This window comes from Bos javanicus, chromosome X, assembly GCF_032452875.1.
Source record: "Bos javanicus breed banteng chromosome X, ARS-OSU_banteng_1.0, whole genome shotgun sequence".
Taxonomy (NCBI): domain Eukaryota; kingdom Metazoa; phylum Chordata; class Mammalia; order Artiodactyla; family Bovidae; genus Bos; species Bos javanicus.
The window spans coordinates 9127147-9152482 of NC_083897.1; the positions used below are offsets into that span (position 1 = coordinate 9127147).

A 25336-nucleotide genomic window follows, 5' to 3' on the forward strand; every position below is an offset into this window, starting at 1 on the left:
TTGTATCTGACTTTGTGATTCCATGGACTATAGCCCAGCAGGCTCCTCTGTCCATGAGATTTCCCGGGCAGGAATACTGGAGTGGGTTGACATTTCCTCTTCCAGGGGATCTTCCCGACCCAGGGATAGGACCCTCATCTGCATTGGCAGGCTGATTCTTTATCACTGAGCCACCTGGAGAGATATGGCTACCTACATTCATAGCTTAATGATGAAGAGTAAAGGGGAGTTTTGCAGAAATGAGGACTTCTGAAGGATGCATGAAGGTGCAATTTCTATAGTGCATCACTGTAAATAGCCTTCCTCCATTTTTGCAACTATTTGGCTCCCTTCCCTTCTCTGAAGTCAGGTTCCAAACTTACATGTACAATATGTATTTTTGTACACATCAGCCTAACTTGAAATCATTTGTATGTAGAAGTGTGTTATATAAATGTCTATATAAGGAAATATCATCTCCCTTGTCAGAAACAAAATGCAGACCATCTGTGGATTTAGCACTAGGTAGAAAACTTCCCAGTTGATGATGACACAGTAAATCAAGGTGACTCAGTGCCAAGGGAAGGTGAAATTCAGGGGCTGAGCCTTCCACCTTCAAAAGCTTTTCCTTGTAGCTTCTACTTTTAGTACTAAATCGTGTAAGATCTACGCTGCATTAGCTAGGGGGAGATGAAATTCCCTTAGCAGAGAATCTTAACCTATGGTCCACGGATACAGAAGGACTTCAAGCTTCCTGAAACCCTTGACATACATGGCTGATATAGTATATACGTGCATTTTTTTTTCTGAAAAAAGATTCAGAGCTTTGATCAGATTCTCAAAGCATTTAGTAGTCCTCTGCCCCTTTGTCCTCTACTGTGAAGAGCCATTACTCTGGGCATTAGGAGATGTTGATGGATTTTCAGAAGAACGGTATGATCTGATTTGTGTTTACAGAGATCACTGCTAACAATATGGAGGAGCGTCTGGAGTTCCCTTTTCATTAGAAGAAGAAATTATAACATATAGAGTAAATATCCTATCTCCCTCAGATATATTACAGAGTGGTGTCCCCCCAAATAAAGAATTTCCAACCTCAGTTTGGCACTCAATACTACTTGGAAATCATTTTTGCAAATGAGAACAAATATTTAAAGCATGGAGTACAGTGTGGCTATCATGTACTAGAGCTGCATCTAAGAGTGTAGATGGAAGAACATAGGCTTTAATGAGTCACGAATTTATATTTTAGCTCTGCTATTTACTCAAGCTATATACTTATATAATACAGGGGTCATGGTGCTTATCTCCACATCACAGGGTTATAAGAAGGACTAAAGAGAAGCAATATGTGAACCCACTCAGCAGATTACTTGACATGTTGTTGTTTAGTCGGTCAGTTATGTCCAGCTCTTTGACAACCCCATTGTGCAACCTCTTGAGCAGCCCACCAAGCTCATCTGTCCATGAGATTTCCCAGGCAAGAATACTAGAGTGGGTTGCCATTCCCTTCTCCAGGGGATCTTCCCTGCCCAGGGATCGAACCTGGGTCTCCTACATTGGCAGGTGGATTCTTTACTATCTGAGCCACCAGGAAAGCCCACTTGGCATATAATGGCCAATAATATTAATTGTCATTAATATTTCTGCATCTCCATCTTCAGTCCTGCCTCACCTGAGCTGAAGATATGTATGTATACTCCATCTTGGCCAGGTTGAAAACCTCCCTTGTTACTCATATAAAGCTCTTGACTTGATGCCCACTTTCAGCAGACAGCCTTCTTTCTCCTTTATCCAAGACATGAAATTAAATGCTTGCCACTCCATTTTGGAATTTACCTCCTGTATGAGAGGAAGCACTGAACTCTTTCAAAGCCTTTCCTTCTACCTGAGATTCTGAAATATTCTCCAATAGAGCCTTATTCCTGTCACTACATTCATTTGTACTCACTCTTCAAGTCCTTGTGATTTGGTGTCATTCTTTAAGATTATTGGAACTGTTTATCATCTTGAATGCACACTGCACAATGGAATCTTCTCGGGGATGTTTTTTAATGCCTGGGTCTCACCACTAAAAATTTGGATTTAATTGGTCCGAGGAGCAGTGTTGGCACTGGGATTTGTAAAACCCCAGGTAATTTTAATGTCCAACTAAGGTAGAGAATCTCTGGTCCAAAGCCAGCAATGATCTTCTAACGGCCTTTTTTTTTTTTGCTTTTTCTCGATTTTCATTCTACTTGTTGATTCTGAAGTCTTTGACTGTTTAGTCACCTCTTCCCACTGGAAAGCCTCTCCCCTTCCCTTTGATTCTTCTCTGACATCTCAAAACCAGCCTTTATCTTCTACCCATTATTTTAAATTCATAGGTCTCTCAGGGTATTATATTTGGCATTCTTTATTTTTGACTATACATCTTCTCACTGGATGATCTTTTCTACTCTTGCTACTTCAGGAACCACCTATCTCTAGATGATTACACACACACACACACACACCCAGATACCATTTCCTGGAACTCGAGATCTAAATTTGGAGCTATGTCTGCATACAGTGACAGCAGTGGGACCTAATGCCAGACTTCCTGGGTTCCAATATCCCAGTCGTATTACTTAATATCTCTGTAATACTGGCCAAGTTATTTAGCATCTCTGATTCTCACTTTACTCGTCTGTAAAATAGGGATAATAATGATCCAAACCTCACAGCATATTAGGAATATTAAATAACACAGTCCATCAAAAGTACCTTACTCAGTGACTGGTGCTTAATAAATGTTAGATGTTTCACTTATAATCATCATTATCATTCCACAAGCAGAATACATGGTTCTAGACTCTCATGCTGCTGCTGCTGCTAAGTCGCTTCAGTCGTGTCTGACTCTGTGCAACCCCATGGATGGCAGCCCACCAGGCTCCCCCGTCCCTGGGATTCTCCAGGCAAGAACACTGGAGTGGGTTGCCATTTCCTTCTCCAATGCAGGAAAGTGAAAAGTGAAAGTGAAGTCGCTCAGTTGTGTCCGACTCTGTGCAACCCCACAGATGGCAGCCCACCAGGCTCCCCCGTCCCTGGGATTCTCCAGGCAAGAACACTTACATATACCACTTTTGTAACATTAATCATACAACAGTGCTGTAGCTAGTTTATATCTGCCTTCCTAAATGTCCTCTGAATTCTTTGAGGGGAAAGATTGCTTTTTGTTCATCTGTATCTTCAGAGTTTAACTTGGCAGATTTGGCACAGATAAGCAGACCACAGATAGGAAATAGGTTTCATCTCCCTTGCCAGCTCTAATTGATTGACAATGTTTGCACAGAATAATGTGTAGATAAGGATGTGAGGCCACAGTTGGGCTCAGCAGGAAAGAGTTCCACGATTTGATTAGGGACGTTTGCTGTGCTACAGGTAGAGGGTACAGTGCATAAATGCCATGGATATTCCATAGCAGTTTTAGATACTACATAAATAACCATCTATTGATTAACTTTTCATAAACAAATGATACTAGCTGAAAGACATGAACCAGGTGAAGTTGTTGCTAAATAACTTAGTTTTCTCTTATAGTTTAAAATTTTCGGTAGTCACTATAGATTTTTATGCTAGAAACTTGTGACAACTAGAAGCATAACATGCTTACAGCAGGAAATTCATCACAGGTAATCAAATGTGGTTGAAATTTCATTTTACAGGCCTTGCTACATTATATTACACCTGCCATCTGTATATGCCATCCCATATAAATACAGATTTGGAGACTGAATTCTTTCAAGATTTTTGTGGGAACTGTTATCCAAACTGTTTAGATATAAGCCAACAATAGTTTATACTACTGATAAGTGCTTGAAATTAGAGTCAAGATGTGCTTTTCAAATCTGGGCTTCTGTCTACGCCTTGAACCCACAAGTGGCAATACTGTTTGAGCAGCTTCTGCTGTGGGCTGAAGTAGCTTATTAGTCAGGGGCAATTAGGAGGAAAATAATAATCATCTGTGCCCATTTATTTCAAGACGAACTTCATTCACCTAGCAAAGTACCTGGAACACTGGACACTAAATGAATGTTTAATGCATAAATGAGTAAATGAAAAAATGGATGGAGGGAGGGATGGTGGAGGGAGGGATGGATGGATGGTTGGAGGGATGGATGGATGGTTGGAGGGATGGATGGATGGATAGATGGGAGGATAGGTGGATGGAAGGATGGCAGATTAGCTTTGCTTCCATGTAATTTTGGTAAATTCAGATTGGCAATTTTACTTTCTTTCCACCAGATGGCGATAATGTGAGATTTAGGTTTAGGTTGCAATACAGAAAGCAGAAAAACAAACAAAAACCGTATTAGGAGAAAGAGAAGCCACAAAAGAGAGGTTAAGAAGGAAGAAATGAAATGTTTGTGTCAGATGCAGTTCTCAAGAATCTATGATCCCGTGGGATTTTTAACAGCTCTTCTTCATACCATTTGTTATGCATGGGTGACTTTCATTCATAATTACTTTTCAGTAAAGCAGCTATATTCAAAACCAATCTTACTTATTATAAAAATCATAGGGCAATTCTCATAACTAAAATTATTATCTTTGATTTATATATCCACACATTTTCATTCATTTTATAATCATTTCTTAGTTAATTGATGCCTCACTTGGAAGTGAGGCTGCTTGGGAACAACTGCTAGCCTGTGTGCCTCCAGGAAATGTACCCCAGCTATTAGACCTGTCAAAAATCATATAAAATAAGCTTGCCTAAGGCTCATTCATCCTATTAGCAAAGAATTGTGTGTAATATTAGATTAGGGTCCATCTCTTAATTAGAAAGCTTTTGGAAAATAAGAAAACTGGTTTTAAAATCCAGTGCTCTGTGTACACAGTGGGGGTGGGGATGGGTTTTTGGCAAATAAAGATAAGAATATGAAGATTTAAAATAGGATCAAGTATTTACTCTTATTAATATTTCCCCAAGCAAGTCCTGAATTGAATGACACAGTAAGTTCCCTAAAAAGTGAAAAAAAAACAAGACTCAGAAATATTTCATTATAAATATTGAATATGATATAGCATATCATTTGCCCCTTACTAAAGAAAATCAGAACACAAAGGCTTTTTAAACCTCCTTGCAAAACCTTGGTCACTGAACACAAAAGAAGCTGAAAAGGATTTTAGGAAAGCAAATGAAAGGAAACTAACAATTACTGAGTTTCTAAACACTTTCACATTTATGATCACAACTGATCCTCACAACAACCTCATGATGTACATATGGGAGGCAGTGTAGCACAGTGAACAATGGAAACTTTGGAGTCATAGACTTGATTTCCAAGGCCAACTCTTACTACTTCTTGGCTGTAAAAACCAGCAAGTTATTTCTCTCCGAGCCTCAGTTACCTCATTGGTAAACTGGAGATAACATCTCATCTCATAAGGCATTCATGAGGAGTAAATTTAAGTATCCAGTAGAGCCCTGGAACACAGCAGGTACTACTCAAGTTTTCTTTTATTATTATTGCTACTTTTATTTTTTCTATTGCGATTATGGTATTGATGACAATGAAGTCAACTCTGCAGTCAACTTTATAGGCTCAGAGAGCTGAGGTAACTTGCTTAAGGCTGCACAGTTAGTGAGCTTAGAAGGCATCTAGCACAGTGTCTGATACTATAGCAGGAGCCCAGTCAAACTTATGTTAACTTTCTTCTTTCCTATCTTAAAACTCAATGATTTTCTAAGAATTTTATTCCTTAAAAATAATGAGTCAGGTCACCTCTAGCTATTTTGATGCAAGATGCTACCATATATTTGCGAAAATCAAGAACATTTTCTTATACATAAAGGTATACATGGGCCAAAATAACACAGAGGATTCCAGACTTCACAAAAAAAAGACAACCAGGGGCCCACAATTTTGCCTGATGTAGGTTAATTCATTTATCCTCTAAAGAGACACATATGTTCCCTCCTGGGTGTCTCTAAAGATCATGAAGTCAATGACAAGAAGACTAACTTTCTAAACTCTCACTTCCTGGATCTTTATACTTGACATAAGTCAATATAGCAAATGATGGTGCTAATTAAAATAGGTCGAAAACATGTTTATTTCAGTTCATGGATGATAGATTCGGGTTTTGGTCCTTAATTTTTTTCAGGTCTCACTCTACACATTCTCCCTGGGTAATCTCATCCATCTCCAGGCATCTCCTACTATATAAGACATCAGTGAACTCAAGTCTATTTATTTCAACAGTCCAGATCTTTCCTGAAGTCTAGACATACATTAACAACTGCTTGGCAGGAAAATCCACCTGGATGTCACCCAAGCAACTTCAACCTAACATGTTCAGAAAGAAACTCATTCCCTTTCAAACCCACTCCTCCTATTTTTCTTCTCTTGGTAAATGGATCACCATCCTCCCAGTTTTCTGACTTGAAATTCAGAATAATCTTTGACTCTGTTATCTCTTTCAAACTCGACAAGTAATCAATTACTAAGGCTTATCAATTCTACCACACTAATACCTCTTGAATATGTTTCTTCACCTCTACTGATACAGCCAGAGTTTAGACATTCATCACCATCCTTAGCCTGGGATAATTCAGTGGCTTCATAGATGGTCTCCCTGCATCCAATTTCCCCCAATTGCAATCAATCTTATACACTGCTGCTTACACATCTACAATACTCTTCACTTCTCATCCTAAAAATTATAAGTCATCATGAAATTCTCTATTACTTAAAAGCTTTTTTTAAAAACTGTGTAAAGGAAAAAATGGAACTCCTAACTTGGGCATGGAAGACTTTTTGTGATCTGATGCCATTGCACCAATTTTCATATTGAAATTTTCATCATGCTAAGTCTTTTCACAGTTTTATGCTTTTGCACCTGCTAACCTACCCTCTGGGCTTCCCTGATAGCTCAGTTGGTAAAGAATCTGCCTGCAATGCAGGAGACCTGGATTCGATTCCTGGGTGGGGAAGATCCACTGGAAAAGAATCTGCCCTCTTGGAATGTCCTTTTCCTGAGTGTGTGTGTGTGTGTGTGTGTGTGTGTGTGTGTGTGTACAGTCACTCAGTCATGTCCAACTCTTTGTGACCCTATGGATTAGAACTCACCAGGTTCCTCTGTCCATTGGATTTCCCAGGCAAGAATACTGGAGTAGGTTGCCATTTCTTCCTCCAGGGGATCTTCCCCATCCAAGGATCAAACCTGCATCTCCGGTATTAGCAGGCTAATTCTTACCATCGTACCACCTGGGAAGCCCTCATCCTTTTCCTGGTAAACTCTTATTCAAATGTGAAAAAATTGATCAAATATCACTTTTCTATGGACCCTGATTCACCCATGTACTTCCATAGCAATTTATCTGTAAATGTACCTGCTACATTTAAGTGTAATGATTTGTCAGATGTCTATTTTCTCCACAACATTATGAGTTTCCTACAACCAGAAACTATCATGGTCATCTACATCCCAACCATCTGACTTGAAGCCTGACACATAGCAAGTGCTCAATAAAAGCTTACTGAATAACAATAGGCTATTAAAGAGAAATTAGGATGACATTTTAGAAGACAAACTTTCTCTCATCTCAAAATTTATTTTGAGCACAATGCATGCAGACAAAATCTGGCTAGGTCTTTATACTGACTCAATATAAAATCACTTATATTTTTAGAACAAACTGTCACCAGAAACGCATTCTTATTTAAATTTATAACATTATTAGGTCAAACACTCTATACACTGATTCTATAAGCTACAACTCACAATTATAAGTTCATATTCTGTAAAGACAATCTTATAGAGAAACATTGATGGTAATTACACATTGCTTAAAGCAAAATAGAGCCAAAAAAATTCCCATATGAAAATATTTCCCAATTTCCAGTTACGCAGAAGAAAAAAATTACTCATAACAAAGTTGCAGTCTTCAGCAGACTAAATAGGGAAGACTAAAATGAAGTTCTTGAAAAGACAGATATAAAACTTTTACCAAGTATGTTAAGAGCTAAAACATTAGTGCTTTTTTGCATTTCTTTTTCTTGGGGATGGTCTTGCTCCCTGTCTCCTGTACAATGTCACAAAACTCTGTCCATAGAGTGTCCCTTGGACTGCAAGGAGATCCAACCAGTCCATCCTAAAGGAAATCAGTCCTGAGTATTCATTGGAAGGACTGATGTTGAAGCTGAAACTCCAATACTTTGGTCACCTGATGTGAAGAGCTGACCCGTTTGAAAAGACTCTGATGCTGGGAAAGATTAAAGGCAGGAGAAGAAGGGGATGACAGAGGATGAGATGGTTGAATGGCGTCACCGACTCAATGGACATGAGTTTGAGTAAACTCCGGGAGTTGGTGATGGACAGGGAGGCCTGGCGTGCTGCAGTCCATGGGGTCGCAAAGAGTCAAACATGACTGAGCGACTGAACTGAACTGAAAACATTAGTAACATAGTTAATCTAAATATTTAGTGTATATCTAAATGTTGGTATGAATATCTCAAATTTTGGCTCAATTTAAAATTTTTCTAATGTAAGATTCCAATAAAGCAATTTTCATTTGTAAGAATTTGACATGATCTGTGGTGATCCCTGAGAATTTGCCTTTCTAATAAGTCAGTAGGTGATTCTGCTGCTGGTGGACCAGGGTCCATGCTTTGAGAACCATTGATCTAGATAATCAAATCATTAAAAAAAAAATCTCCACACAGACTTATTGTTTTTTTTTTTTTTTAAAGTAATCAGTGCCAACATCAGTATCTCTTTTTTTTTCCTATGAAGTGAAAATGGGGTCTAATACCACTTCTCTATCATCTGAAAAGAAATAAGGAAATCATATTTCTATCTACCTGTTGTCTACTTATTAGAAACTATCTTGTCAATCTACAATTGAGAAACTAAGGTTGTCCAAAGGATATGCCCCACACATGGCTTCCCTTTGGACTATGCTGCACAAGGTTTCAGCATTCTGTCGACAAACTTTCTGGACCTTTGCTTGGTAGTCTCCACTAACTTTTTACAGCTCTTTTTGATGCTGAAGATTTATTTGAGACTTTCGTCCCATATAGGCAATGGCTTGAAAAGCACTTAGCTGTTTACTTTTCCTCTTACTATAAATTATTTATCTTTCAATCTGTAAATGGCTATTTGTAGGATTAAGCAAATTTTGAATGCTCTGATAAGAGGATTGTTGCATGCAAACTCATGCATAATCCGTAAAAAGCACATGTAACCTACAACCACAGTTAGGATTGGCATATGAAACAGATTCACTAAGCATATGTAAGAAGTACGAATTGTTAACCAATTAACATCAGCAAATTTGTTTCCAAAACATAAGTTTATGCACACAACCCATTCCCCAGTGAGAAATCATATTAGCTATAAAAATCCAATAAAAACATACCTTGGGTAGATTTCTCGACTTCTTTCCTCGTCCTACTCTGGCTATTGTAATTCATCCTCAGCTCTTGGTTATATTCATGCAGAGTTTCTCTGGAGTTGTATGACTGTCTTGGTTTTCTTCCATCTTCACTCTCATCGGAAGAACTGGTATAAGCTAGGTCCATTTCATGCTTGACTTTTGACAGAGGCTGGTAGGGTTTGCAGTCTGTTTGCTCCATCTCTGACGAAGCAAGCTCAGTTTCATGAAAAAAGGAAGAGGAACTCCTTCAGTGTAAGCAGTCCTGAAAGAGGGATGGAAAAACACAAGCTTGCTTAGATTTGTCCTTTTGCAAGAAAATGCATCTGGCAGATTCACAATTGGTCCTGATAATACTATCAAAGGAGGGGAGTCAAAGACAAACTGCAGGACACGAAACTAGCCTGGGGCAATAACAACACTGTGTTCCATGCATACTTCATCAAGCATTTAGGATTAAGCTGGAGGTAGCAGTATCAGAAAATACTTAGGGTTAAAAAGAGACAGCCTTCAAAAATATTTGTAACCGAATGCAAATAAAGGACTGACTGTGTTGTTCTACGGTGTGTGCATGTTTTTAATGTTAAAGTCTGTGGTCAGATTAAAAATATATATATATAAGATTTTCAAGTGGCCAGAAGTACAAATATTAACCGAGCACATCCTACATTTGAAATGAAAACTGGTAAGAGAACTACATTCAGAAAAAAACACGTTCTTGCCTCTGGTTTAATATTGCATTTAAGAAAGGGGCTCCGAGGAAGAGAATGAATCTGAGTTAGAGAGGCTCATGAAATAAAGTGTCCTTAAGGGGGACTGAGTTCTTTGTGTTCATATTGTGGCTTCTATGCCTCGGGCTTGCAGAGCATTTTTAATGAGTTAGGTGGTGGTAAATTTTTGTTCTTCATAGTACCAAGAGGATATAAACAGCACTTATAGTGAGTATAGTGGTGTAGAAACAGCAGGATCTAAATCGGGTTTAGAAATAGAAATTTAAAACTTCATGATAAATCATTGAAAGAAATCCCCTTCCCCACAGAACGCTGAGCTAGGAGTCATAAGGCTCTTAAGACCAGTAGAGGCATTATCCCCCTTACTGAGCACAGAGTGGTTTGAGCAGCTCAAACACCATCTGAGATGTCAAAGCCTTCTGAAAAGTTTTAAGTCCTGTAAACATGTGCTTATCTTCATTCTATATATTATTTTATCATCATTTTCCTGCACTGTTGCAACTTTGCAACTTGGCTCTTTCATACAATGTTCAAGAAACTTAGCTTGAAACCAAACAAGGCCATGATTTTATTTTGCAGTGAAAATGACTCCCTGATTTTTCTTCAGCTCTTCACCATATGCATTTTCAAAGAAATCTACTGACATCTGGATGGTGGCTCCTTTGTCACGTACAGTATCTCACTTTTGGGAATTTCTATCACATGCATAACAAAAAGAACATTGAAATCACTCTGTAAAGCTGATAGATTGACTGATGAGCGTTCAAAGGTACACAATGTTTCGTAGCATGAACAGTTGCACTAGTTGAGGCCTTAACCACATATTAAGGTCCTTGAAGGCAGACTCTGAGTCTTATGCATCTTTATATACCCCATACCACTTAGCACTACTCTAGGCACATACGTAGTAAAAACTATTTAACTCCTGAACCTACAAATTCCGTAAGTGGTGTATGGAGGCCCCTTGTTTGCTTGAATTGATATCAGAGCTGAGCATCCTTGGAGAGAAAGCAGATAAATGAATATATACTGGTGATTCAGCAACAATCTAAGTTCATGCCTTCTTACATACTGAATCTAAAATCCTCAATTCACAGCTCCAGCCTAGGTCCCTCCCCTGTGCCATAGACTTGAGTATCCAACAGCTTTCTCAAGGTATCTACTTAGATATCTAAAAGGTATCTCAAATGTATTGAGTTCAAAACTGAGCTCCTGATTCCCACCCCTTCCCCACACTTTCTTTCATAGTCTTCTCTTTCTTGGTAAAAGGCCACTTCATTATTCTGTTTGCTCAAGCCATAGACTCTGAATTCATGCTTGATTCCCACCTTTCATGTCCCACATACAATCCATCAGTTCAACCTGTTGGTACTACCTTTGAAATATATCCAGAATCCAAAGGCATCCTCTACTTCCCCAATACCACACCAGAATTATTGCCAAAGCCTCCTAATTGATCCCCTGGTTTACACCATTGCTCCCTTACAGCACATTCCTCACACTCCAGCCAGAATGAAGCTTTTAAATCTAAGCCATATCATCTCTTTTTGGCTCAAAAGCATTATTGGCACCTTCAGTTCAGTTGCTCAGTCATGTCCTTTAAAATAAAAGCTGAAATTCTTACAAGGACCTAGGTGAACTCCTACAATGTCTACCTCTACCCACCCTAACCTCTCCGAACTCATCCTTTGATATTTCTTCCTATGTCACCCATTCCAGATGTATTGGGTTGGCCAAAAAGCTTGTTTGGGTTTTCATAAGGTGTTATGGAAAAACCCAAATGAAGTTTTTGGCCAACCCAATATTAGCCTCCTTGCTGTTTCCGAAAATACCAGGCACAATTCCACCTCAGGGCCTTTGCAACCTCTCATTGTAAACCACAAAAAAATGTCATTTCTCATCCTCCTTCCTGTCCTTCATAGAACTTGTCACTAAATGGTATACTGTATATTTTATTTCTATATTGTCTGCCACATGTCTCTCCCATCGAAAATGCAACCTCCATGAAAGTGGATATTTGTATTTGTTCTATTCATTTCTATATTCCTAAAATGAGCACAGTGCCTTGCATATAGTACACGTTTGATCAATATCTGCTAAATGAATTGAGTAAACCAATGTCAAGACTTACATCTTCCCTGGTGGCTCAGAGGTTAAAGTGTCTGCCTCCAATGCGGGAGACCCAGGTTCGATCCCTGGGTCGGGAAGATCCCCTGGAGAAGGAAATGGTAACCCACTCCAGTATCCTTGCCTGGAGAATCCCATGGACGGAGAAGCCTGGTAGGCTATAGTCCATGGGATCGCAAAGAGTCGGACACGACTGAGCGACTTCACTTACTTACTTACTTAAGACTTATAGAAGGGTCTAGAGAAAATGTAGAAATGAATAGAACATAGTCTCTGCACCCAAGGAACTCACAGTTGTAATATAAGTGATAACAAACAACTCTACTACAAAGTAGAATGGAATAACTCACAAAAAACAAAACAAAGTTCTATCTAAGCATTAAAGATGAAGGTATTGGGAAAGGACTGCTAATTTGTTCACCACCACCACCATCATTACAACCAATGAAATTCCAATGAGCATCTAAGGGAAATTTTAATCTCTTTCTTTTCAAGTTCCCATAGCATGTTCTTCAGAAGGTAGGCAGTTGTCTGGATTTTAGGCCTTGAAAGTGAAAGTGAAAATGTTAGTTGCTCAGTCATGTCTGACTCTTGGCTGCTCCACGGACTGTAGTCTGCCAGGTTCCTCTGCCCATGGAATTTTCTAGGCAAGAATACTGAAGTGGGTTGCCACTGCCTTCTCCAGGGGATCTTCCTGATCAAATCCTGGGTCTTCTGCTTTACAGGCAGATTCCTTACTGTCTGAGCCACCAGAGAAGCCCCTTGATTTAGCTACCAGTGTTCTTGCCTGGAGAATCCCAGGGACGGGGGAGCCTGGTGGGCTGCCGTCTATGGGGTCACACAGAGTCGGACACGGCTGAAGCGACTTAGCAGCAGCAGCAGTGCACCATGAGATATGTAACAATAACAGACTTCTGGGATGCATCATTGCAGCTGAAGATTGGACTTTCACCCAGAAAAGGAGACATTAATAATATTTATTTCACTTCACTGTAACCAACACATACAATTCTTTGTTTATTAAAGACTGAAAGTTTACTGAGCAGGGGTGGAGAGCTATTTTCCACATAAGGTCATTGATAATGGAAAAATAACAAACAAGAATCTTATAATTAAAAAAATAATTAAATGTTTATTAGCCATCTGTATGTCTTCTTTGGAGAAATGTCTATTTAGTTCTTTGGCCCATTTTTTGATTGGGTCGTTTATTTTTCTGGAGTTGAGCTGTAGGAGTTGCTGGTATGGGGAGGGAGGAGGGAGGAGGGCTCAGGATGGGGAACACATTTATACCTGTGGTGGATTCATTTTGATATTTGGCAGAACTAATACAATTATGTAAAGTTTAAAAATAAAATAAAATTTAAAAAAAATAAAATCAAAAAATAATAATTAAATGTTTAATAAAATGTCATAATATGGAGATAAATAGGTATTGTTCTACTTTCTAAACACACTTCCCAACTCTTACTTGCTCTTTCAGTGAAGTCTTTGGTTCACTCTGCCTGGGATTAACATAGCAGAGATATGGTCAAAATAATGCTCCCTGTTAAGTTTCAGTTGGTTATAAACTTACGTCACTCAAACCTGTCAATTTAAATTTAAAAATGAAAACCATTTAACTTCTAATGCCTAACACTGTATTTTGGTCACTATGATTTATCATGTTAAAATCTCTATTTTTACGTACAGAAATTTAGACATTCTTCTTTCCCTCAGTATATGTATTTGCAACACGAAAATGAGATGAGGAGAGAGAGTGAGAGATGCCTATATCCATTTTAAACCATTCTTAATGTTCTCATCACAGCTATTCACAGCTATAATCATTGAGAATAGCCTGGAAACAATCTTACAGGACAAATTGGTTAAAAAAAAAAAAAAAAGAAACAAAGAAAAAAAAACAAGAGAAAATAATCCTTCCCTGCTCCCTAACCCTCAAGCACAATTTCTTCTTAAAATTTACATCAGTGGACCCAGATGGCAGAAAATACATTCCAATTCTCTTTAGACACATGATATGGAGGCATATATAACTGTGTGCCTAGAGCTGTGAAAGTATATAATAGAGATTTACCCAGGTCTTGAGAGACAGAGCTTGACATTACTCACAACTAGTTTACCTTTTGAAAATAAAAAGTGATTAAACATTAAGAAAAATATTAATATTTTAAATGTAACAATGTTTGAAAACACAATACATCTGAAAAGATGCAGTTCTAAATATGCCATGGTAAAGAAAATGCTCATATTTGCTTAATTGACTTTTTCATCCAGTGCTCAACATGGCATCCTGGAGGGCCACTGACAAGCCAATGTCATTTAAACATGATGATGATATTGTCAACTCATAGAAAAACCAAATGTACATATAATGCAATTCACACCAAAATATTTTTTAATTTCTCGATTATTTTGATGAATAATAAACTTTAAAAAAAAGCAACTGTGTAGGTAAAACACATGCTCCTATGTAACAGACTAAAAAAAAAAGAAGTCAATTATCTTTGCTACTGCAGAAGATTCATCCTGATAGATCGCAGAGTATAAATTCAAATGTCACCACCTGCGGTTTACCCTTGTGTTTTCCACTTTCTACTTGCTAACAAGATAAACTTCAAGGTGACTTCAGAGGAGACCCAAGGAGGTTCTTGTGTATTTCTTTAGTCACCATAAGGCTAGGGAGAGACAACTTGATGTAGGGAAATTACTGGCCTTGCAATGGTAGGATTATCAAACCTCAACGAAGCAGCAGCAGCCACAGCAGTGACTACCTCACAGCAGGTATCATGCCTACCAGTCACTGTCCTAAATGCTTTCACATATTAAATCTTTTCATTCTTACAGCACTCTATGAGGTAGGTACTATTTTTATAGGCATTCTATAAAGAAAACCAAGGAACAGAGCAGTTAGGTGACTTGCCCAAGGTCACACAGCTAGTAACTAGCAGTACAGCTGAGATTTCAATTCATACAATCTGTCTCCAAAGACATCACTGTTCCACTTTATCTTTCAGAAGAATACCGGGAAGAGTGGCCTAAGGTACACAACCTTCCCCTCTCTTGCAGCCTCTAGTTTATCTCAAGGTCATAGGAGATTAGATTATCTCAAAGAGCTCCTCCAACTCTAAAATCCCATGACTATATATGAAATTGAAGGGAAATTTACATCGACTGACCCAAAAAATGGTGGGTATATTCAAAGCCAACTTTGCACTCCCCTCCCCTCAGCTCCCTTTTCTTCCTTTCCTGTCCCTTTCCCCAACCCTTCACACTCATTCCAGTCTACTATAGAGTACTGTAAGTAAACTATTGCTTTTGAATCCATGAGTCTGTGTATACATGTATGTGTTGAACATAACCTCCCTTCCTTTTTATCTACGCTGTTATTTTCTTTCCATATTTTGTTCTTTAGCATATGGCTGCCCTCTCATATTGGAAAACAGATCTGTCCTACTCGTAGGAACTGTTCACAAGTTTGGGCTTTCACTAAAAAGGCTCACTCCACCCTAAAGAAAAAAACAAAGCACATTACCCAAGGAAAACAGGCCTTCTTAGCACACCAGACAAGAGGAAATGGGAGTACCAAGTACCTGGAGAACACCTAGCAAAGGGGGATAGTACTCTTTGAAATTATTATAATAATTTGTCTTTAATAATGACCTTTTATTTTAATGGAGATTGACTGATTCAGAAAACATTGGACTTAGGAAGTGAATGTGAACTCTTGGCTGATTCTTTTCTCATCTTTGTTTCTCCTAAGCAAACACTTAAGTACTGAACTGTCATGGTGGGTGAGAATAGCTTTAAAAGTGGCACAATTGCTTGAGGGAGAAAGCTCCCCTATAATCTTACCAGCCAAGTAAGAGTCACTGCTGTCACACTGGCCCATTTCCTTACAGTCCTAATGTACACATATATTTTTTCATGTTCTTTATGTCTCTGTAGATGCTTTTCGTGTGTTTCTGTAGAATTTGTGTAACGATCATTTTTAATGGCAGTACAGTAATGGATGTATCATAATTTACACACCCATTCCCCTATTATTGGGTATTTACATTCTTCCCTTTCTATTTATAAGTATTATAATTGGAGGCATATAAAAATAATACGAACATCTTCAATGTTTTTTATTATTTCCTTAGGGTAGATTCCAAGAAGTTGAATTAATGAGCCAAAAGGTTTGAACATTTTTGTGGCTTTGGAGGACTGTAATGATTTACACTGCTGTCAGCCATGTGTGGGAACACTCTTCTTCAGCTGTACCCTGACCAACTTTGAGTATTTCTTTTTAATGTTTATTTGAAATAAGTAAATGAAAGGATCTTCTTCCTTTAATTTGCATTTCCTTGATTATTAGTGAGGCTGGACATTTTCTCTGCATGTGTTTTCTAGTTCTGTTTTCTCTCTTGTGAACTATTTATGGTTTTTGTGTCTTTATAGACTGGGAACCTTACTGAGTTTTTTAAAAATTAAACTACATTGGTACAATAAAGCAAATAAATTAAGCCTTTATAATATTTGCTGAAACTATCTTTCATAGTTTGCTGTTTGCCCTTTTTATTTTTCCCCTTTTTAGATGAAGGAACATTGTACTAAGAAGAAAGCAGGTCAGTGGCTGGACAGAAATCAGTTGCTTTAGATGTTTTAGAAAAATGACCAACTTGATAAAAGTAAGAGTCTTTCTGAAAAAAATTGTTAGTATCTAATTACACTCCAACTGTTTGATTGACTTCATTTACTTACATACCAAATAAATTCTAGTTTGATGGAAGTACATTATTTTTTTAAAAATACCTATCAATGTGTGTATGATGATATCATATGGCTTTTGTAACCGAACTGGCCAAGTATTATGGGGTTTCATGGATACTGTCATAACATTCTAGTAAATGCAAAGAGAAGTAAATCATCATTTTTCAGGAGACAGGCTGAGAATTTTACGTCCTGCATACGGGTCTTCTTATCCAGGAAATGATACCTGTAGAAGTAGACTGCTTTTGTGGTACATAGATATTCCGTTATATCAGAGACAGCACTCAAGAGTTGAAATGAAATTCTGTCTACTTGTACTGGTTTACATGAGCTTGTTTAACCTGTTTTATTAGTGCTTTCAAAATCTAAAAAATGGGAGCATGAAAGGTCCCTTCTGGAAAAATATTCCTCCAAAACAACTGATTTGACTCAGTTGTGAGAACAGCTGCAGTGGATTTCTTCACAGCACCCCGGCAGGCGCTTTAGGCCATTTTGAAAGAGAAAAATGAAAGTCATTTAATTCCACAACTAAATAGTGATGATTAATTAATCTCACATCTCTTCCTGTTTAGGCTCTGTTTCCCACCCCCCTCCCCAGCTTCTTGTATCTATTTGTTCTCATTATTTTTGGATAAAAACTCTAAACATTTTTATGGATATGGATGCTAGATCACATGAGGCAAGCAGGGAGAGAGAATGGAAAAGGTGGTGGTGCTTCCAGGCTCCACAAAAACACTCTAACCTGGAAAATGATTTTAAAAGAAAAAATCAAGAATTGTAGACCAATTATTTTGGGCACTTACTCTCATTTTATATTCTCCATTGCTACTGAGGAAATTTGGACTCTAAAACTCACACACACAGACATATGGTCAAAGTTCTTGGGAACTGGAACAATATATATCATAATTTTAAAGATTTATTGAGTGTTTCATAATATCCCATTAGATAAATGGCAACAACTTACTTAATGCCCAAATGAGGGCCCAGAATCTCTGGTTCATATTTCACATTTAATGAGCAGGATTTTTTTTTTAATTGTGTATTACTACTTCTAAACTACTTTTAGAAAAGGCAGAGGAACCAGAGATCAAATTGCCAACAGCCACTAGATCATCGAAAAAGAAGGAGTTCCAGAAAAACATCTATTTCTGCTTTATTGACTATGCCAAAGCCTTTGACTGTGTGGATCACAATAAACTGTGGAAAATTCTGAAAGAGATGGGAATATCAGACCACCTGACCTGCCTCTTGAGAAACCTGTATGCAGGTCAGGAAGCAACAATTAGAACTGGACATGGAACAACAGACAGGTTCCAAATAGGAAAAGGAGTACGTCAAGGCTGTATATTGTCACCCTGCTTATTTAACTTACATGCATAATACATCATGAGAAACGCTGGGCTGGAAGAAGCACAAGCTGGAATCAAGATTGCTGGGAGAAATATCAATAACCTCAGATATGCACATGACACCACCCTTATGGCAGAAAGTGAAGAAGAATTAAAGAGCCTCTTGAAAGTGAAAGAAGACAGTGAAAAAGTTGGCTTAAAGCTCAACATTCAGAAAACGAAGATCATGGCACCCAGTCCCATCACTTCATGGCAAATAGGTGGGGAAACAGTGGCTGACTTTATTTTTCTGGGCTCAAAAATCACTGCAGATGGTGACTGCAGCCATGAAATTAAAAGATGCTTACTCCTTGGAAAGAAAGTTATGACCAACCTAGATAGCATATTAAAAAGCGGAGACATTACTTTGTCAACAAAGGTCCATCTAGTCAAGGCTATGGTTTTTCCAGTGGTCATGTATGGATGTGAGAGTTGGACTGTGAAGAAAGCTGAGTGCCAAACAATTGATGCTTTTGAACTGTGGTGTTGGAGAAGACTCTTTAGAGTCCCTTGGACTGCAAGGAGATCCAACCAGTCCATCCTAAAGGAGATTAGTCCTGGGTATTCATTGGAAGGACTGATGTTGAAGCTGAAACTCCAGTACTTTGACCACCTGATGCAAAGAGCTGACTCATTTGAAAAGACCCTGATGCTGGGAAAGATTGAGGGCAGGAGGAGAAGGGGACGACAGAAGATGAGATGGTTGGATGGCATCACCGACTCAATGGACATGGGTTTGGGTGGACTCCAGGAGTTGGTGATGGACAGGGAGGCCTGGCGTGCTGTGGTTCATGGGGTCGCACAGAGTTGGACATGACTGAGCGACTGAACTGCACTTAGCATACTTCTATACCTTGGTAATTTGAAAATAATAATAAATCTCTGAGTTGTACTGACGTCTATCTCCAGCACAACATCTTTTCTGAACTCCAGCAACTACCTAAAGTAATTTCAAATTGTCTTTCTCTTATAACTTCTCAATATCCTTTGTGGTAGATTATGTAAATCAGCTAAACACTTAATACAGGGACAGTCTTCAAAAAAATTGAACGTAACAATGTATAAAAGTCTTTTTACTCTTTGGAGAAGAACAAGAGCTGCTTATTTCCCCTAGTAAACAATCATATTCAATTCATTTTTCTTACAATGAAATCCACTGGGGTTCTGTAAATTTCATAGTAATTTTAGCATTAACACACTTATCCAAAATGTAGCATCACATTTAATACAGTATCTTGAAAAGTAATAGGCTTTAAATATGATATTAAACAACCAGAGATATCAATTTCTTTCATCGTTTGCCAATAGCAAATATTAATCATAGCTTTCTATTGCTATCCATTAGTTCATTGAAATTTGCACTTTATCAGTAACTCTATCAAGTTTCATGTAAAACAACTGGGAACAAAAACATTTTTACTGCTCACTACTTGAACTTCATTTTCAATTATGTTAAGTATTATGTGGAAAAGGAGCTACTCCAATTAACATAACATATGCTACAAACATGTAGACGCTTTAGTGACTTAATTGTAGAGGTGGATACAGGGGTTAATAATAATTGCTGAGGTTTGCACCAAGTATTTTGCTCCTTTGGGCAAATGCTAACCATTTCAAAGGCAGCAAGCTATATTACAATAGAAAGAGCCCTATGAGAGAATCCTAAAATGTATGTTCCAGACCCAGCTTTATGACAAAGTAGTGTGCCAACATTTCTCTTCTGTAAAGTGTGGAAAATACCTAATATCATTAATCCTATGAGCCTCTCAGGGCTGTTATGGTTAGCACATGAAATTAAAAAACAAAAAACAAAAAACAAAAAAACAAGTACCAGAGGCAAGCCCCTAGTATAAGTTCAAGTTGTCAGCTTGCTTAAATAGTCATTCTTCTCCTCCTTCTCCTCATTATCATTATTATTATCATCAGAACTAAAAGGACTAAAAAGATGATCCAGGCACTATTTTAAGCAATTTACATCCATGATTGCACTTAATCCTCAAAAATTTCATAAGATATGCTTTCCTCATTTACAGATTAAAAAACAGAAGCACTGAAAGGTTAAGTAATTTCACCAAGATCACACAGCTAATGGAGCTAGAATTCAAATCCAAAATGTCCAGCTCTAGACCCTGTACTCTTAACCTCTTTGTTATGAGGGTCACAGATTGTTTGAAATAAGATTCAGAGGAAGGTGCTAGAAACGAGTGAGAAACTTAGGCAAGATTTTAGTTTGCAGCTTAGAAGGAGACAATGTGGCTTCTAGACCCTATAGAGCACCTGCAAGGTATTACCTAGGTAACAAAGAGAATAAGCTTCATGGACCAGGATGGTATAAGAAGATGTCCAGGAAAAGAGCTATTTAGATCTAAGTGGAAGGAGCCTACAATGCCAAGAGTAAAACCAGTAAAACTATAAAAACATGGCTGTTCTGCAAACATGGAGGCTTCCCTGGTGGCTCAGACGGTAAAGAGTCTGCCTGCAGTGCAGGAGACCCGGGTTCAATCCCTGGGTCGGGAAGATCCCGTCAAGAAGGAAATGGCAATCCACTCCAGTACTCTTGCCCAGAAAATCCCATGGGTGGAGGAGCCTGGCAGGCTACCGTCCATGGGGTCTCAAAGAGTAGGACATGACTGAGCGACTTCACTTTCTTTCTGCAAACATGTTATTGGGTATAAATCCACACAATTTCTGTTGCTTACTACATTTTGCCTTTACTAGACACCCACATGAAAGAGGGCTGGAAGAAGAGTGGTGTTGCTGGGTCAATGTGTGATCAGTTTGATACAGATTTCTGCGCCATTCCAGGTCACAAGCTGCAAATTTATTAGACTTCCTCAGCCTTCCTACCAATAAATGCTCACTAAGAACATAGCACAGATTGAGCTGTGATTTTCACCTTTTTGATCCCATCTTCTAATATTTAAGTTTCCATATTTATCTACAGGGAGTAATACAATGCATTAATAATTACAATTGGGTTGCTACCACAGACAGTAGGGTTGATAGAGTAGGAATGGCAGTGAACTTGGAGTCAGAAAGTCAGAGTTTGTCACTTGCTATATGGCACTGGAGAAATCATCTAACTCTTCTCCTTTTGCATAGAAAGAAAGAAAGTGAAGTCGCTCAGTCGTGTCTGACTCTTTGCAACCCCACGGACTGTAGCTTGCTAGGCTCCTCTGTCCATGGGATTCTCCAGGCAAGAATACTGGAGTGGGTTGCCATTTCCTTCTCCAGGGAATCTTCCCAACCCAGGGATTGAACCCAGGTCTTCTGCATTGCAGGCAGATGCTTTATCCTCTGAGCCACCAGGAAAGCCCCTCCTTTTGCATAATAAAGGCTAAACACCTTCTCCCAGAGTGCTGGCAGATGACTCCAATAAAATATAACATGTGAAAGCCCCATGTAATTTGCAAAACAGTTTACAGTCATGATTATTAATTAATAACGTTCATAACTGTAAATGTATCAATCCTAGGTTATCTATTGTTTTGAAAACATCATATTCAGGGAGCCAATATTACTGATCTTTTTTTTTGTTTTTGTTTGTTAACTATTTCTTTTTAAACTGCTTTATTTAGATATAAATTATATACAGTGAACCACTTCAAATGTGAAATTCAATGATTTGGGGTACATTTACACAGTTTGAAGCCATGACCACCATCCACTTTTAAACATTTTCACCATCCTAAAAATAATCCCTAAATCCATTAAGCATTCATTTCCAATTCAACCTCCCCACAGCACTTGACAACTACTAATACAATTTCTGTCTATAGATTTGCCTATTCTGGATATTTTCTATAAATGGAATCACACAATATGTAGTCTTTCTGCATCTGACTTCTTTCATAATGCCCCTGTGCCCCTGTTCATCCATATTGGAGCATGTATGTCTTTTCTGGCCTTTTTATTTCTGAACACAGTCCTTGTGTTAAATTTGCAAATATTTTTGTTAAGCATGCCCTGCTGCCACTTTCCCGCCTTCCTTCTGGTATTAATATATATGTTGGTATTCTTTTTTTTTTTTTTTTTTGTATTCTTGATGTTACCCTTCATGTCCCTGAGGCTCTGTTCATTTTTCTTTGATTTTTTTTCTCTCTGTTCTTCAGATTAGACAATTTCTATAGCTCAATCTTCAAGTTAACTGATTGCTTCCATTGCCATCTTAAATCTGCTGTCGAGTCCCTCTAGTGGATTTTTCATTTTAATTATTTCTATTTGGTTCTTCTTATATTTTTATTTCCTTCTTGAATATCATGAGTTTGTTCATTTTTGTCATGCTTTCCATGAAGTCATTATTCGTGGTCTCCTTTTATTCTTTGAACATATTCAAAAGTCTTTGAAGTCTTGTCTGTTAATTACAACATCTGGAGATATTCAGATACAGTTTATGTTGATTGACCTTTTCTTTGCATATTTCATAATTTTTTGCTAAAATCTGGACATTTTGGGAAATATAACAACTCTGGATTCTGATTTTTTTCCCCCTGAAAGTAACTATTACAGATTTTTAAAATTTATTTAGTAATCTGCCCAGGCTAAATCTGAGAAATACATCCCCCAGTGATGTATGGCTGCTGATTTCTCTGATTAGTATTTTTGCTATATTCTCTTTTTAAGCTTGGTTTCCTAAGGGTGAATTCTGCGTTCTTGTAGCTTTGTGGTCAGTCAAAAACTGCACAGAGGTTGTCCTCAACCACCTCAAACCTATAAGGGTTCTTTCTATCTTCTGTCAATGGATCTGTGTGAGGGAAAGAGAACAATCAAAGCTCATGCCATTTTCAACTTTGCCAAAGCTTTCATTTTCCACTGGGCCTTTTGCATTTCCTCTGTGCACTGCTTCAGGGTTAATGAACAGAACTGGTCCAAGCTCTCTCAAGTGTCCACTGCATGCTGCACGTGTTCACAGTCTCAGACTGAAATATGCTTATCACAACCTCAGATTAGGAGAACTGTTGACCCACCCCACTGGCTCAACTCCGCTGAGAGTATCACTTCTACCAACAATGTCCCTGGACGTGGGCATTGTACACCTCTCCACATTAAGTGAACCAGCCAACTGGCATAGCCTGCCCAACATGGGCACTGACCGATCTGTGTGTGTGTGCTTCTGTGCAAATGCGTGCACATGTATATGTGTACAGAAGTGGGGAAGAGTATGTGTGGCACATGAGCATGCCCAAGGCAAAACACCAGAGTCCCATTATTATTACTCAGAGTCCAATAGTTTACTCAAGTATAGGTGCCTTCTGGATGTTGGAGGCTTTTGGTTAATTTCCAGGGGGCTTCAAAGGTTGTTTCTGTCAACCTGTAGTGCTTCATAGTTTATAGTTGTTTCTTAAGGAGTGGTTTTATAGATTCTTGCTAGGCCATAGCTAGAAATCTAGCCCAAATCCTGATATTTTAATGGCAGGACTTTATAAAAATGCTACACACATTAGGGGTCTGTAGCTTTTTTGCTTAGTAATTCAAAGGCTTACTATAAGAAAAACCATTTTAAACAACTCATTAATAATTTGACTCATTTGAAAAGACCCTGATGCTGGGAAAGATTGAAGGTGGGAGGAGAAGGGGACAACAGAGGATGAGATGGTTGGATGGCATCACCGACTCAATGGACATGGGTTTGGGTAAATTCTGGGAGTTGGTGATGGACAGGGAGGCCTGGCATGCTGCAGTCCATGGGGTCGCAAAGAGTCGGACACGACTGAGCGACTGAACTGAGCTGAATAATTTTACATGGATTGTACATGGATGTGATAACAGTTGGGTATACTGGGTTAAATAAAATATATTTTTAAAATTAATTTCACCTAGTTTTCCCTTTTTCAGCATGGCTCCCAGAATTTAAAAACTACATATGTATTCTGCATTATATTTCTATTAACCAGTGGGAGTCTAAATCTAACATCCAGTTTATATAAAGTACTACAGGCAGAGAAACTTATCACATAATGCAACAGGAATGTAAAGAGCAAAATCAAGACAGTGAGAAATGATCAATTTTCCTCAACACATAAATTGTAAGGAAAAAATTAATAGTGGGAAGGGAAATACAGAAATTGAAAAAGATTTAAGAGACAAAGCTATAAATTCTCATCTGTACATCTTATTTTGATTCTCATGAGAATAAAGAAATGAAAAAAACTATACATATATGTATGAAATAGTCCCAGAAATCTGAAAATGTATAGCATATCTGCTGATATTAAAGATTTACTGTTTAATTGTCTATTTTAAGGTAAAGTGTCTGCCCACAATGCGGGCGACCTGGGCTCGATTCCTGGGTCGGGAAGATCCTCTGGAGAAGAAAATGGCAACTCACTCCCATACTCTTGCCTGGAAAATCCCATGAATGGAGGAGTCCTGTAAGCTACAGTCCATGGGGTCACAAGGAGTTGGACACGACTGAGCGACTTTACTTTACTTTTGTCTATTTTTAAGGTGCAATATGGTATAATTAGGTTAAGGACGAGTCTTCATATCTTATAGCCATCTGCTAAAGTTTTATGGATGAAATGATATCTTGGACTTACTTCAAAAAATCTAGTGAGGCAAGAGAGGCACGAGTCAGGTATAAATAAAGACTGTCCATGAGCTGAAAATTAATGAAGTTATCTGATGGCTAAATGCTGGGTTTAGTCAATCATGCTCTCTACTTACACATAAGTTTAAAATTTTAGATACTAAAAAGCTAAAATAGCTTCAGAGAATTTTTAATGATTTGGGAAACCCTAGAATATAATGCTACATGAAAATAATAAGATACAAAATGGAAATTAAATGTGAAAAATTATTTAAAAGGGCTTGATTACAGAGAACTTCCTATTAAATTTCTTATAATTAAGTTCTATTAATTTTTAACCAGAAAAGCAGTACCCCTCATACATAGAGGTTTATTACCAATTTTTTTTAATTAAAAACTGAAAGGAAATACATCAAAATACTAA

The 25336-nt window shown here is 38.1% G+C and overlaps 1 protein-coding gene across 1 annotated transcript in view; it reads right to left on the reverse strand.

Annotated features, from left to right (window-relative positions):
- Positions 1-25336, reverse strand: part of TENM1 (teneurin transmembrane protein 1) — a 911501-nt gene that overhangs the window by 631515 nt on the left and 254650 nt on the right. Inside the window, exon 4 of the mRNA XM_061409574.1 lies at positions 9368-9647. Coding sequence (XP_061265558.1) covers positions 9368-9584 — 217 coding nt within the window. The 5' untranslated portion in view covers positions 9585-9647. The remainder of the gene's footprint in view (positions 1-9367; positions 9648-25336) is intronic.